Source organism: Nanorana parkeri, unplaced genomic scaffold (assembly GCF_000935625.1).
Source record: "Nanorana parkeri isolate BGI_ZX_2015 unplaced genomic scaffold, ASM93562v1 scaffold1340, whole genome shotgun sequence".
NCBI classification, from domain to species: Eukaryota; Metazoa; Chordata; class Amphibia; order Anura; family Dicroglossidae; genus Nanorana; species Nanorana parkeri.
Window position 1 is genome coordinate 38832 of NW_017307608.1, and position 17324 is coordinate 56155.

General features: G+C 39.9%; 1 protein-coding gene across 1 annotated transcript in view; it reads left to right on the top strand.

Moving 5' to 3' along the window:
* Nucleotides 1-17324, top strand: part of LOC108797808 (ephrin type-A receptor 6) — a 355406-nt gene that overhangs the window by 11497 nt on the left and 326585 nt on the right. The window contains exon 2 of the mRNA XM_018569475.1: nt 9626-9961. Coding sequence (XP_018424977.1) covers nt 9626-9961 — 336 coding nt within the window. The remainder of the gene's footprint in view (nt 1-9625; nt 9962-17324) is intronic.

Genomic DNA, 17324 nt, shown 5'->3' on the forward strand with positions numbered 1-17324 from the left:
TTTAGTGTTAAATATTATTATTATTATTATTATTATTATTATTATATTATTTTTAAATCTCTATTTTTTATATATTTAAATATTTAAATATTATTGCTGTCACAAGGGGTCAAATAACCTGTCCTGATCTCTTTCCTGACCTAACATGTCCTAATCTCTTTCCTAATCTTGGTGTGTATCATGGTGTTTCATTGTGCACCTGTGCACAGACTATGGATATTAAAGTATTAACATATTCTTAACGGGCTGTAAAATAGCTTAAAACTATAATAGAGGATGCTGCTTGCAGCTACACGGTCTGCATCTCTGTCGGATACAGGCACAGATGTGTGTGTGTATGTGTGTGGGTGTATTTCTGTGTGTGTGGGGGATGTGTGTGTATTATTAGGTGTGTTTTTTCTGTGTGTGTGTATTTCTGTGGGTGTGTATTATTGTCAGGGCCGTCTTTAACGCAGGGCAAAAGGGGCAGCTGCCCAGGGCCCAATCATTGTTGTTGGGCCCAAAGCAGGTCCTGTGATGCAAAACTCCTGCCACTGGCCTTGCATTTCAGCACTGACAGCAGAAATATGCACCTACACCTGTGTACACAATAATTCTTGCACCGGCCCTGCCCTTGAGCACGCAAAAGATACTGCCACGCTTCTGTTTACTGTCTGATTGGTATTGCATAGTGTTGCTCCGCCCCTGTCTTAGGGGGTCGGGGTGGGTAGGAATGGGGGGCCCAAGAAAATGTTTGCCCAGGGTCCAATCAGTATTAAAGACGGCCCTGATTATTGTGTGTGTATTTGTGTGTGCATGTTTCTGTATGTGTTTGGGGGTGTGTATATTTTTGTGTGTGCGTATTTCTCTGTGAGCGTATTTCCGTGGGGGGGTAAGGTTGTGTGTATTTCTGTGTGTGAGTGAATGTGTGCATCTGTTGGTCCTAAAATTAAAATAAAAATTTCAATGAAAACCTGTGGGGAAAAAACACACACATATACTCACAGTGCACACATATACACACTGACTGTACCGGAACGCACTGGATATGGTGTGAACTGGCCCTCAAGGTGCTTTTACAGCTTGTTTAGCATATATAAAGACTTTAGCGTACATCAATAATTACTGTGTTTCCACAAAAATAAGACACTGTCTTATATTTTGTTTGACTCAAAAAAACACACTAGGTCTTATTTTCGGGGTAGGTTTTATTTTCGGGGGAAACAGGATATAGTATTGAAAAAAACGTATAGCTAAGACAGTATATATAAAAACTGGTAAATGTACCTTGTAGTATGCACACATACTCTAGTCCTGTACCTAATGAAAATGTAAGGATTGAGTATTGAAGAATGTACAGTATATATTGCTCTGGCCCCATATAGGTTGGGCAATTGGAATCAGCTGTGCATACAGGTACCTATGTATATTTTGGCATCTTATTAACTGCCTGCTTTAGCTATACAGTTCTTATAAATCAGAATTCTGTTATATTAACCCCTTCGTGACGGGAGACGTACAGTGTACGCCCTGTCACTTTGTGCCTATATGACTGGCCACGTACACTGTACGTGACGAGTTATATCAGGCTTTGTAATGCCGACATCACTAAACGTTAACATTTCTGTGTGAGGTAGATTATGTTACTCAGTAATGGGATCGAGTCTTGTTTGAAAACTAACAGCATATGGACACTTTTCTGCTTTTCTGCAGACAAATATTCCATTACACTTCCTTCGAGGAGAACCCGACTGGAGTGACCTAGGCCTGTCAGATACAGAGTTAGATAATCAATGTTTTGTATACAAAGAACAAGACAGCATAATATATACATCTGGAAATATCATTATATACTTCTCATCTGCAGAGGAGCAAATATTTTGACACCTCTGTTGGACAAAGTAAGGTGTTAGATGCCAAGAAACAAATATTACAGTGGAGAATTCAATTTGTATTTTCTTTCCCTGAGCTGAATAAATAAGTACACAGTGTTTTGTGGCTGGAGCTTTCTGGTAGCTGTTTTGTATTTGTTTGCACTGCTTTGTCTAAATGTGCAAACATATATATGCCAGCATAATACTTCGCTGACAATGGTTGCTAATTTCCAGGGACAGTGCCAGGTTTTGATGCCTTGCCCTTGAATTTTAAAATGAGCCCATGTTGTAGTATAATTCCTCACATTTTGTATAAATAAAAGGATACTAATCACTAAAATTATACAAATATATAAATATAATAGCAACAGAGGTCACTTTTCATATCTACATGCCTGACATAAAATTGGACTTACTGCTATATTTATCACAGATCTAAACATCTAGTTACAGGCAGTGACATCTTAGCTTTGTACTTTTACTCACTCTTCCCTGAACCGCCTTGCTATTTATTTAATTTAATTTGATCAGGCCTGTCATTCTGGTTCAACTGGAGATATTTTAGGCATGATATAAACAGGATGTAGCAAAGGAAGTAATTGCACATGTTTCTCTCCGGTGTGTAGCTTGAAACACCTGGGCCCAGGTGCAGAGCAGCATGCAGTGACACATAGTCACCATTATATCTCAGTTTATTGTAGTTATAGAAGAAACATTTAAGAAGACCTCTAATTTAAAAATGTAACCAAAAAAGGCCAATGGAGGGCATAGGACTGGTTACCAACATTGCCTGTAGGCTTTTTGCAGCTGATCTTTTCCCTATTACTGACTAACCATGTCTTGTACTGCACTGTATCTCTGTGTGGAGGCCACCATCTTGGTAGGAGAGTAAGGTGTTGATGACTGGTGGAGTAATGACCAAGAAGCAGCAGGAAAGAAGGATAAAGCACAGAGCTACAGAAAAGATTAGACTAGAGCTGAAGCCAATTTTTTTTTTTTAGCTTTGGTTCAGTAAGGGTTATGACCCCTAACAGCTTTTTTGCCATCTGTGTCGCCTTGGGAGGATTTCCCAAAGGGCCATTAATAGATTTCACATTTATTCCTGTTCTGGTGACAACCCAAAACTTGGGATTTTTTCACCTTCAGTGATAATGGTCACCAGGACAAGTAGAGAGTGAGGCTTATGTGCAACTTACCTTCTCTTGGGGCGGGCTAATGATTTAGGGAGAAGCAGGACCAAGTGAGGATTTGCAGACAGTGTCTAGGGACTGATTGGTGTCTAAGGGCCATGAGACTGAAATAATCCCACAGCAATAACAGCCTGACAAGTGTTCTAATCCCTCTCCACTCTAACCAAAACTATGAAAAAGCTTTGGCTTCAGTTGCACTTTAAGAGCAGGCAGATAAGTGCACTGCAGGTCATCAGGTACAGCTTCCTCTCCAGCAGTGAACATCACCAATTCTCACTCCAAATCTCAGAGTGTCTAAGCACCATAACATGTCATTGCCCGGCTGTTTTTCAAAAGGAATACAAGGTCGCTATATGTTGCCTGTAAGACATCAGTTCTTCACTTTTTAAGTATTTATGAGTACTTTATTTTTGATTGGTTGCTGTGTGCCTCTGTTTTTTTCAGTAAGACTGCACAAATCCAACTTGGAAGACTTTAGTTTGCAAATATTAGTATTCAGGAATAACACAGTCATTATTGAATGTCAAAATCACTTAGCAAATGTGCCAAGTGCAAGCTGGCATCTTCACTAACAAACTGAAAAGTCTGTTGTTCAGTGGCTTACTGCAGCTTAGCATATATTGATGGAGGCACTTGTACAATACTAACTTTAACACTTTCTGAGAGATTTTTGTAACCTCGGAGCTAGTCAGGGCATTTAAATCTGTCTTTGTGAGGGTACAGGTCAGTAAAATTTAAACCATACATTTGGTATGGGTAATACAACCTACTGGCTTTCTGTTTTATCTCAATAAATATCTGTAGTTCTACCACTGCATAAAGCCGAATTTCCAGCTCAGCACATATTGATGGAGGAACTTGTACAATACTAACTTTAACACGTTCTGATAGATTTTTGAACCTCCAAGCTAGTCAGGGCATTTAACTCAGCCTTTGTGAGGGTACAGGTCAGAAAAATTTAAACCATAAATTTGGTATGGGCAATACAACCAACTGGCTTCCTGGTTTCCCTCAATAAATATCTGTAGTTCTACCACTGCGTAAAGCTGAACTCCAGCTACAACTGCATTTTAAAGGATACTAATATAAATACCTGAATTTTAATTCAGCCTCTTGTACTGTGCAATAACACTGGGAGAGAGGGGTTGAACTTGGTGCAGATTACCAGGGTTATTCACAAAAGGGTGAAGAGTTTGGAGAAGGCAGGAGAAGTGAACAATCTAGAACAACATAACTGAACTGGAAATTGAGCTGAATTGGAGAATCTTCTCCAAATCAGCTATTTTGGCCTATAGTGTTCACTTCTCCTGCCTTCTCCAAACTCTTCACCCTTTTGCGAATAGCCCTGTAGGCATCTTGCACTTGCGCTGACAAGAAACAGCAGAGCAAAGAAAATGACCTCACGAGTCTGTTGATGTTCCTTCATTGACCAATCACAGGCTAAGGGGAAGGAAGGTGACCAAGTTGCACTGCTTAACTGTAACAGAGAAATGTCAGGTCACTAGGCTAGCTGTACAGTCTGGCAGGGCTGTGTGCATCTCAGGACAGTCGTAGGGTGACAGAGTGTTGTCACCAGAGAACTGAATGTGTCTTACTAGCAGGATCGCCTGGTTAAAATAAAGGAGAAAAGCCTGAAAAAAAGAAAACTAACACAATACCACATTTAGGAACTGGTAAGCTGTGATATATTACACCACATATCTAGTGTTTGTTGCTGACAGGTGTTCTTGAAAAAAGATAGATTATTAATGTAACATTTTCACATACCTTCATCACTATATAACAATTAATATCTCATGAGTATTGTTTCCACTGAACTAAGCTTGTCATCTTTATTTTATCACATCCACATTATATAGTGTGAGAAATTACACAGGAATGTGGAACACATTTTAATTACTTACTTAATCAACACGTTTCACTTTTGTCATCGTCCGAGCTGATATTACTAACTGATGATTGTATTGGACTTCATTAATAAAATCATTTTAGTTCCCACTCTCGGCAGTAATCTGATAAACAGTTATAACACATTTTTGCTTACATTCTCAGTGCTATGCTTGGTGGATTAAATTTTGTGCAGCTACTGTCAAGGCTGTTCAACACATTAAATTCTATTTGGCTGAATAGTATGGATTCAGATCTCTCTGATTAATACCTATCAGCCGAGGCTTCAGGCTTTAGCATGACAAGATGTCTTTATTAGTAAAGATTGTACACTGCATGAATAAAACTAAAAAGCTTTAGTACAGTACACAGAATAACAGTACATAAGTAGAACGTAAAAGGCTTGATAAATGGGCCCAGACTGGCAATTTAGCAACTCAGACATCTGCCAGAATAGCTGGTTTATGCATATATTATTTCTTAGGTAATGTGAGTTTCTGTGTGCTCCTCAGTATAAATCAGGACAAAAAATGTATGTTTTATTTTATCTGCCAAGGCACTAAATGGATATAGCATTTGGTCCCTTTTAGATGGTGGCCCCATTGCAGAAAAGAAGTCTCTTTATTTATGTTAATGCTGGCTGTGTAGCTCCACCGTAGTCTAAAGCATTCAATATGGGAACTCCTGTGGGAGAATGTTCTGCCAGCTCTGATCTCCCGCCTCCTCTCTTAGCTGACTGATTGTTTACTATAGTGAATAAACAATCAATGCTACAGGTCTGTGTGATAGAGCTGCCGACTGCTAGTAAACATACAGAGCAGCGGCAGCTCTATCACACAGCCAAAACAATGCGGATTGTTCATTCTGTTGCGCTGTGATCCATTTTTCAATGGATGCTAACAGAAGGCCATCGAAAAATTAATGGGTGGGAATGGGGCTAGTTCACACTACTCCATTCCATTGTGTTAATTATGTTGTGCTGAATAAAAAATGGAGAACATGCACTACTTTTTTTCAGTGCAACGTAAGGCAACGGATCTGGTGTGAAGCCCCATTTATACCCATTTATTTTACAGTGGCCTTCCATTAGCATCCCTTGAAAAATGGATTGCAATCGATTGGAAGGAAATCAGAAGGTACAATTGCAAGCCCTGGAGCACTGAGTGATCTATTATAAATGAATGTTCTGTGCTGTCAGCACTATGTCATACACTGTACAAACCCTAATGGCGGTGTTTGTTCATTCATAAAAGATCAGTAAAGCATTGTGCACACTGTTGGCGCTATATAAATCCTGTATAATAATAATAATCACTTAGCACTGCACGGCTATGTGATCTATCAGCACTGTCACTCTATCTCCTTGCACGCAGCATGATCGGACAGCGGTGACTAAACTGTCCAACCATGCTGCCTGACAATGGCTGGATGGATTTGAATGGGGATATATGTTTTTAGTCCACTAGAAGATAAAATTAAAAAAATTGTCAGACTTCTTTAAAAGGCCCCTCCTAGGACAGAAATATTTCAAGGTGCATTCTCAGGTGCATTCATCTATTGCTTTGCGTTACTACTTATTGAGTCCCTGATCAAGAACAGGCATGCAGCCAGTGAAGTATTGGGGCATGTGATATACTCATGCTCCTATAGATAGGAGGGTCATCCAAAAGCTCAAGATCACAGTTGTATTGCTCATTTCCAATTGAATTGACCACCGGAGGTGCAAAAAGTGAAGTGGTCCACTGCAATGAATAAACTAAGGATGGGTGATCTTTCTGTCCAGTAGAGAAGTTTGGAACTATGGACAATAATAATGGGAATCATTTCAGTCGCCTTCATATCCAGATCTATTGATTATTTCAACATGCATTTTTCAGAGGTAATCTCTGCATTGCATCTAATGCATTTTTTCACAAACTCAGTTTAAATTGTCAGTGTTAGTCAAAAGTATAATTTAAAAAATCAGCTGTTTGTCTGACATTGTCTATCTTCACTAGTGATTTTTAACCAGACTGGAGTCTTACCTTTTAGGGTCTGGTCCTTCTACAGAACAGATCCCCAAATAATCAGCTGGGGCAGAGCTCTCCTTCATTATGACATCCTTCTGTAACCTCCTTTGTCTTTGTCCTTTTGGGCCGTGTGTCCACCTTAATTAAGATTTAGTAGATTTCCACATTTGAATATCTTTTTGATGATACATGTAATGTAAATTTGCTGCATTTTTCAGTTATAAAATGGTGGTCCTTTCTTATGTATCTGATAGTTTTCCCATTCATCCCTGCTGCTTATACATTCTTCATTTGCATTTATTTTTAATAAACCACATTGAGAATTTCCACCCACAGGGTTTCTCTTTGTTCTGCAGACTATGTGGTTCCCTTAATATTAAACTTCATCTGCCATGTAGATGCCCACCCCCCTATCTTCCAGATCTTCCTGTAATATTTATATGTCTTCTCTTGAATTTACTACCCTACACATTTTGGTATGCTTAGCAATGACCCCAAGACAGAACCCTGTGGCACGCCACTGCCAACCGAGGACCACTTGGAAAATGAGCCATTTATTGATACTCTATGGGCACGTTCACTTAGCCAGTTCTCTATCCAAGTACTCACCATTTCATCATGGACCAAAGATTGAAGCTTGTAAATTAAACGAGGTACCGTATCAAATGCTTTTGCAAAATCAAGGTACACTATGTCCACTAGTTTTCCTCTGTCTAGGTTGCCATTCATCTCTTACCTAATAGGTTGGTTTTACACAAACATTTTTTCCTGAAGCCATGTTGGTTGTCACTTATGAGATCATGCCCATCAGGATATTCATGAATATAGTCCTTTATCATGCCCTCAAAAACCTTGCATACTATTGATGTTAGTTGAAGACATATTGTGTTACCTACAAGCACCTGCATTAGTCTTTGAATTGATCCCTGTACTCCTGTGTAGCCTCTTGAATCCAAGGCCCAAACTGTACATCGGACCCTCAATGGTTTGCCAGGTCAGTATTAGGCACTGCCCTCAAACCCACCATCATTCAGCGGTCAAATGGCAGAACTTTAGATAACAGTAGAGACTCCACTATTCTATAGTTCAGTGTCAAATGGTGGTGATGATTACCAGGAGGGGGTGGGTTAATCTCAAATCACCCTGTGTACAGACTGGAGATGGAATCCAAGGGACTTTATAGAGATCGATCTTAGGATACGTGTACTTATAGGCACCACAGAGTGCCTGCACTTCTGCACTGATGGTGTAGAACTGAACTTTAATGGACTGAAGAGCCTCTGTAGTTTGACAATTCAATGTCAGATGGAGGAGCTTATCACTAGGAGGGGTGGGTTACTTCTACTTGTAGGCACGTTATGGTGCCTGAACCTCTGCACTGTTGGCTGTTGAGGCATATTTTAGGTGCAATAATGTGCACATTTAACTGTTGTTAGTAAAGGTGTTGTGTTAGCAATATAAGATGAGCAGACCCCCGTGGCACCTGCACATAAGCAGTTTGCTGAGTATTATCCGTTTATAAATTTGCAGGTTTTTGCATTGTGAGGGACCGCACAATCCCAGGATGCGCGTCCCTGGTGTTGTGCGATGTAGTGCAGGTGTGAACCTAGCCTAAGTGAATGAGCTGAAGCTCTGCTGACTTTCTGCACCCAACCATGTACAACAACAATACTGTGTTTTTGGAATTATCCTTGCACAATTAGGTATTCTTTGCAAAGTGAAATTTTACCATATTCAGTAAACTAAGAAAAACTTCTGCAAATACAAATGATCTTGCAAATTGCAAAAACATCATATTTGCCTTTAGTAAATCAACCACTACTAAGTTAAGAAAGGATCTGATTCACTTAAGTTAGTGTTCACACATCTGCCTTTACTAAGGAAGTATAACTTGTGGCTTTGGGTCTCATTTGCTAAAGTATGAAATGCAGCAAAGCGCGATAGAGTGAGATTCATCTACAGTATGTTCCCTTTAAACATCTAATCAAAATTGGATGTTTGAAGTGTCAACAGGTGCACTTCACATCTTTTCATCATTTTATACTTTAGTAAATCAGGACCTTAATGTCAGATCTGATTTTTTTACAAGGCAAAGGCCTATGAAACATCATACAAGAAAGGATAAAATAACTAGGCTCTTGCATGACTTAAAAGTGTTTTTTCTTTATATGTGTTATAATGGCATTTGCAGGTAAGATACAAGTTGACTAAAATTGCAGGCTAAATTTTTATTTCTTCCTACAGCAGTATTCTAGAATGCCAAGTGATAGCATGCCATTTAGTTGTCTCTCACGATTAACAAAGCTGCACCTGTTGTACGCCACCTTTGATCTTTTATCTCCGTGGTGTGGATTATTTTTGTATCGCTTGCCTTGGCAGTTTTCAGTTGCAAAATAGATGAGATGTTAAGAAGACATGAATTTTTTACAAATTTTAAATTAAATCATTAGATTTCTAGAGCTAAATGCAATTTCATAAGGGTCTGAAGTAAGTGCTCTTGGCAGTGCTTACAACGTCCCAGTAGGTGGCTGATTACTAACTAAGACTTGATTATTGGAGGAATGATTGCTTCATAGACTGCAACTGGGAACTCAAGCTACGTGCTCGAAACAACTGCACGGAGGTGGGATGTCACCCAGATTGTTCTCATTTGTTATTTTCTCTATTGTTTATCTTTGGCTTGCAGAACCTCCTTCAGCTCCAAGAAATGTCAATTTCAACATAAATGAAACTGCTCTCTATCTGGAATGGAGTCCACCTTTCGACACCGGTGGCAGAAAGGACCTTGTCTACAATGTGATCTGCAAGAAATGTGGGGCGGACATCCACCAATGTGAACTTTGCGGTGGAGGAATTCGATTTGTACCTCAACATTCTGGCCTTGTCAATGCCTCAGTCATTGTCCTGGACTTCTTATCTCATGTCAACTATACATTTGAAATCCAGGCAGTCAATGGAGTTACAGAGCTCAGTTTGTCCGCCAGACAGTACACCTCTATCACCATCACAACGGATCAGGAAGGTAGGTTTAGCATTCAAGTTGAAAATTTCATTGTTTTGATTGTTTGAAACAGACAAAGAAAAATCTCTTCTTACCTGTTTAACTTTGTCCGTGATTAGCTGTAAATAGTATAGGCCTGGCTGTATGATGTTGATTTTGGCCTAGTAGGTTGGAATCTGATACAATGGGGGTGATTTACTAACCTAAACACAAGCACGCACTATCACACGCACTAGGTGCATGTGATTTTTACACAGCAAAACGTATTTATCAACCAAAAAGTCTCTAAAAGCATATTTCCACTAATGCCATATATGGAAAAATCATGCACATGATGCATATATAATGCTGCTTCACAGTTTAGACAAAAATGGTTAGCTCATGCATTTACATTCCTGCATTCATCAACGCAAGCAACACAACATAGAGCTAATTTACACAACATCACCTTGCAAATTCATGCAGGGCTTTGCACAACACACCTGCTGGGTGTGTACACACTACAAAGGTGTTTAGATTCCACCCATAGATCATGCTGGGAGGGAACACACTACAGAGGTGTATACATGTTCGTGGTGTGTTTATAAGGTTAGTAAATCAACCCCAATGTGTCCTGGTGTGTTTCTTTGCAAAACAGGACACATTTTGCTGGGAAGTGATGAAACATAATGTTAATGAAAAAAGCTACTGTGAGATATAAAGGTGAATAAAGCATTCTGACTGCCATTAAAAAGTTATTTGGTTCTTGAGATGTAAAACACGGTTTAACAATGTAAATAGATTGCACTGGTTTAGAAACACTCAACTCCATTTCCAACTGGTACAAATGTATTTTACAGTTTTGTTTTCACTTTATTGCCACCGTCTGCCTATTTTTCACTATATTTTGCACTTTACCTTGACATGTCAACTTCCTGTGTCAAACTTTTATGTACTTATATTTAAAGCAGGCATGATAATGTTGGAATATCATGAGGCTATATTACAAGCACATATATTTTCAGCTTATATAAACAGACCCTTAAAGGAGAACTATGAGGTGAGTGCTTTTCACTCCCCTCATAGTTCTAGCTGACCTGTGACAATGAGACTGTCACAGGTCGGCTAGAACTATGAGGGGAGTGCTTTTCACTCCCCTCATAGTTCTAGCTGACCTGTGACAATGAGACTGTCACAGGTCGGCTAGAACTATGAGGGGAGTGCTTTTCACTCCCCTCATAGTTCTAGCTGACCTGTGACAATGAGACTGTCACAGGTCGGCTAGAACTATGAGGGGAGTGCTTTTCACTCCCCTCATAGTTCTAGCTGACCTGTGACAATGAGACTGTCACAGGTCGGCTAGAACTATGAGGGGAGTGCTTTTCACTCCCCTCATAGTTCTAGCTGACCTGTGACAATGAGACTGTCACAGGTCGGCTAGAACTATGAGGGGAGTGCTTTTCACTCCCCTCATAGTTCTAGCTGACCTGTGACAATGAGACTGTCACAGGTCGGCTAGAACTATGAGGGGAGTGAAAAGCACTCACCCCATAGTTCTCCTTTAAGGCCCCCTTCACACCTTTCTGATCTGGAGCATTGTGCTTTAACATATGTTATGTCGTCCATTAAGGAGCATTGTGTTAAGGCAGCGTATGCATTTGTATGGTCTGCCAATGCACCAGAATAGATTAAACTGTATCTGAACTATGTTTTCCACACAGGACACCATATTGTAAGTTAGGATGCCATTCAAAATGAATGGTGCCACAAAGCATCCAAGATCAGTTACTGTGCATTGCAGTAAGCTAAAGCTGGCCTAAGAGGTAATGTTTGTTTGGCAAAGTCTTTTAACAAAACATAAAAAGTTGTATAATAACTTAAAGACGAACTATGTTTAAACTATAAAATGATATATGTGTTGTAGGTTGCCCACACCAGTAAGACTGGACAATCTCTCTTGTATAAAAAAAGGGGGTTGTTTTACCTCTGGAGATACAGTAGCTCTAATAATTTACCCTTGGAGGTAGGTCCGTCTTACCAGATCAATAACCGAAATAAAGCATAAATCAAACAAAAAGCGGTTTGGGCTACCTACATCGTATGGGTAGTCCAAGGGTTAATTTAAAGATCGGGACAGACCGAAAAGTTTTTTAGATTATTTTTAGAAAAAGGTTTTATTCATATAAAAAAAGTATAACAAACATGGCCAATCACTGCTTATCGACCAATTAACAACAATACAAAAAGGTCAGAACTGACTATAGATTTAATGACCTTTAGTAGGACAGTCTATGCCCCTTGAAATTAAAGCACATCTGTCAAGGCTTAAGGTGACTTCCCAATTTGAGTACAAAAAATTATTTAGATAATTGGATACCACTCCTGTGGGATATTTGCTATCCCATGTATTTCAAGTAGACTACTTTGGTTTTGATACTTTGTTCTTCTCGTATTTATGTTTTCGGCAAAATATATCTTTCGCCTGTTGGTTTTGGAACATTTGTATCCTTGTCTCAACAAGGTGTTGACCACTTCGTGTACAGATTAATTGGTTGTGGGATATCGATGGTTAAATTAAGTTTGTTGGTGCAGTGAACAGAAATATTTATGTGGGTAATAGGTACAATGTGAGTCTTCCCTTTACTCCTATGAGGGTGTAGGGGTATCTACTTGATCTAAGCTATCTGGTCTATAGATAGTATTCCATTGAAAAAATAGTCTTACTCACATGTCTAGGCCACAGTCGTCTCCGTGTATAGCTGACCTCTTCGTTTGATGAAAATGATTTTGTTGGTAAGGAAATAACCACAATCCAAAGGTTTGTCCTTGATATGAGAGTTTGTAGTACTGAGAACACAGCAATATCCAGGTAATGTCAATTTAGTATGTGAGAAGTGCCATGAGTCAAGCCGTTAAATCAATGTGTCTCATCTGTTTGGGGTTGGTCCAAACATTGCATGCCCCGGCGTCTAAGCGTTTCGCTCCTCCCCCAGGGGCTTTGTCAGACATCCCCAAGTATGTTTTTTAAGGGATTTCAGTATTTGCCCTTTAAGCTGCATTAAAACACTTTTATTTTGTATATTGATACATGTCCCTCATGGCAGTTCCTAGCTTCCCATGCCCTTTTGTAAACTAAAGCTTGAAAATTGGCCTTGAAAAAGACTGGGGAAAAGATTTGACTCCAATAGTTGTCAGTAGTGTTCACAAGCTACAGTATGTTCAAATTTTGTTGATTTCCCTCTGGGTTCAGCAAACAACTAGCAAACCAAGCTTTGGTGAAGTCACAATCCTTCTGGAAAGACCCTTGAAAACATGAGAACCCAAAATCTTCAGAAGATGCTGCAGTACAGTGCAGAAGCATCTACTTGACAGATTAGTGACCTGACTCTTGGCATTCCCAGGCCCTCGCCAGAAGAATTGAGAAGTAAAACTCACCTAGGTGCTATGGAGGAAAATCTTTTTTTTTTTATTCCCACAAGTATGTTTTTGGTACTGCCACCATATGGGGATTTTCAATTACGTAGGTAGGCTTGTTGTAATAACAGGACCCAGCATTTTAGTGCAAGGTTAATTTTGAATGTAAAGGATTTGTTACTCACTTTTATGTCATTGACATTCTGTCACATTACAAAGAATCAGGAACCATTCACACAAACACTTGAATGCAGTTAACTGTCTGTCCCTAACAGTCATACAAACACACATACTAGCTTGTAGTGCAGAATCTACCATTTTAAGCACAATAAGCTGCCACAAATAATTAACCCATCTGTGGGATGCCTTAGCTGTAATTGGTCTGGCAAGCTGACTATACATCTTCAAAATTGTGTGCAAGACTAGCTCTTGTCCTCTACTTTTTCTGCAAGAGACAATATAAGATAATTAAGACATACTGTGCCAGAGAAACAAATAAAAGACAGGTTAGAAAACAAAAGAGGCATTTTTTTTGAACTCACATTTGCAAATTGATTAATTTTATAGCAGTCACTGACCGATGGATTCAGTTGTAAAATGACTGGAAAGAATCTGGTTTTTGAAGACAGAAATTAAATAATAGAATTGTGCACAGTAAATCCTGAGTTTTGAAAGTTACTGAATATTCTAAATAGCAAATCACCAGATAGGTCCATGATAGGGGTTTTAGCTGAATGAACATTACCCGTGTAAACAAACTTTGCTAAGCACAAAGGGGGAAATTAACAAAGAATAATAAAGCCAGTGTCTACACCTGTAAACTGAGAAAATGGAGCAGATCCTGCTCTTAAAGGTGCCCATACACCTTACGATTATCGGACAAAACATTTAGTCCGATGATCGAATAGTCGTACGATTTTTGTACGGCAGCCCCATCCTGCCCCGATGATCGCAAGATTAATTTAGCCGTAATTAACGAAAAGCATCTGGATGAAATGCGGTAATTGATTTGCCGTATTTTCGTTAGCGCAAGCGCAGTGTAGATCGTACGACTTTTGACGGACAGAAACGCCAGCAACCTATCAAGCATGTTTGAAAACTTTGCTAGATCGTACGATTGTCGTAAGGTTGGTGGCGTTTCTGTCAGTCAAAAGTCGTACGATTGTACAGTACTGTCGGTCGGACACTGCAATGCACACATACGATTATCGGCCGAAAAGTCGATCGCATACGAAAATCGTACGATAATCGTAAGGTGTATGGGCACCTTAAGAAACAGAGGGGATGTTAATTAGAAGCAATATGCTCCATTTTCTATGTTGTGTCTGCGCAAGAGGTGGCATAGAGAGCAGGAGCATAGAGAGTGTAGTGAGCAGGTCAGGTGGAGCTGCTTGCTTCGCCCCCTTCTGTGCTTAGTTGAGAGTGAGAGGAAAGAGGAAGACTGTTAACTCCACATTTGCTGGGGGTTTCCTAGTATGCTGGGTTCCCTGCTAAAAGCTTTCATAGTAACAAAAAGGCTGTAGGGTCTCTTTAAATGCATAATGCGTACAACATATTTATTTTGAATGTCTGTCACTTGCAGTTGTGTGTGCATAAAATTATGGTGCTGGCCTCTGCAAAGGAACTACCTGGACTTTGTACATTATTTAATATTCATTTTATGTCAGCTGTAGGTTTGTAGTCCTTTCTTACAGCAGTGAAGAGGTTTATCACTCTGCATTTTACTGAACAGAGAAGGCCAGATAATGAATCACTTTACAGTCACCTGGATACTCGTGTGTAGTAGAGCACAGGAAGGATTTACATGACACTTGCTGCATCTGTGGGAAACAATGAAGGAAAAGGTGTATTTTATAATTCTGTAAAAGCATAAGGGGCTTACTATGGATGAGTGTATTGATTTACCCATTTTGCGTTTGGCTCGGTTTAATCATTGAGTCATTACCCCTTAAAGCCCAGCTGCAGGTATTTTTAATAGTTGACTAAAACAAACAGACTCCACAGAGAATGAGGTGTAAGGCTTTGCACACCTTTTGTTTTCATGCACCTAAATGTATTTCATTTAAGCTGAAATTTCAAGTGGGCTTTAAACATGTTACCTCCTTGTCACAATGGTGATGTTACTTCATGTCACCAGAGCAATACTACTGCCATTACTACAGGAGCCACACCTGTGATGCAGTTACACAGGTACACTAGCCCAGTATGTCTCCCTCTACACCACTGTGCTTCCGTTGTTATAGAGCCATTTGCAGGATGTTAATAAGAAGTGAGACAGTGGTAGGATGCACAAGGTAGGACTGCATATGAAGGATGAAACACTGCTGAAGCTACTGAAGAGGACTGAACATATTGTCTTGATGCTACTACTGATTTTTGGGTAAAGGGGAGGTGGGAGTCCATGTAGATAAGGGGAAAACAGACACACACGTTTTTGCTGCCTGTGGGTCCCTTATGACTTTTGCAGTTGATCACTTTGCCCTACCAATGGCAGCTCTGATCACAGATGTAAAATGATGGCTATATAATACATTGTTTTATTGGGCATTTCCACCATCTAAACATGAACAGGGGGATCGGGTCAGACATAGCAGCAGTACATGGAGGCCCCTACCAACCCTTTAGGGACACAAGTAGGGGTTGTATATCTATTGACAGCTTTGTTTCATGAAGCTAGGAGCCAGTGGTGTATCATTCTGGAAATCGTAACTAACCCTAATGGTTTCATTACTCTATAATGGCCGTAGTCAATGACCTCACCAGACCTTTACCATCACCTAAGTATTGACTGCTCCACCTCAATACATGTATTTAATATTGTGCATCAGTAGCATATTTTTGAATTAGTCAGACCTGGACTGGCCATCCTGGCACTTGTCAAAAGGACTATCATATCTAAGAGACTGTGTGCTTCGATAAAATGGGACATTTCCTGACAGCCTGTGCCCTGTTCCATACTTGGCTCTGAGTGTTGTATTTAATTGACCGGGAAGCAAATATATAAACATCAATACACAGTTGGACTATTTAGAGATTGCTCACACAGCTAAATGTGAGCTTGTAAAAATTATACACCGGGGCTACTTTTTAACACAAGTCTGGCAATGATACCGGTCATGTTTAGTGAGCTGAAAGCATTTCCTGTTTATGGGTTTGCAGGATGAGGCCATGCAGCAAATAAGATCACAATAGGTTGTCAAGTACATCAAAGTTAATATTGTGCGGATAATTGAGAACTTCAACCGTCGGCCACAAATTACTGCAGCTCTTTCCGGTGCGAGGAGACACTTTGTTGTAGCTGGTGCTGCTTTGTATGCATCCCCACCCCACTTCCATCATCCTGCAGAGGCCACTAAGCCTAACGAAAGGTGCTGACATAATGTCCTGATATTGTAATAAATGAAATGTGTTAATCTGGTTCAGTGGCTCCTTGTAGCTCTATTGCTACAATCCTATTTTACCGCTATATTTATTGTATTATATACAGCTGAGGATATGATGCACAATAGCAGAAATACTTGGCTGTAATTATTAGCTTTACTCTGCTTTGGTGTTTGCTTTGGTCACCCTATTGCAGATGGGAGGGAATACTACAAATGAAAGAGTTTTTTCCATGTTATTCCTGCATGTTTTTTTAGAAATTCTGATAAAGTTCTAAATTGTTAGACACTCACCTGTACTTTTCTAAAGCTGGCCACAAAAACTTTCACTTACATAAATTCTACAGTAGCCACAAGGGATAAAAAAAAATCTGCTTTGTGTGCACCCAGATATTACCTTGTATAAATAGTAGTGACATCATTGTGGTGCTGCACATATGCTGTGCAGAGAGCAGAGCTGTGGGAGGGACCCAGCAGGTCCCACCCACTACAGGCTGCCTGCAGAAAACTACAGGAGGGGGCGGAGACAAGACCAGTCATCCTGCACAGGGAGAGAGCAGCAGTGAGCGGTCTTTATTACAGGAGGGGGCGGAGACAAGACCAGTCATCCT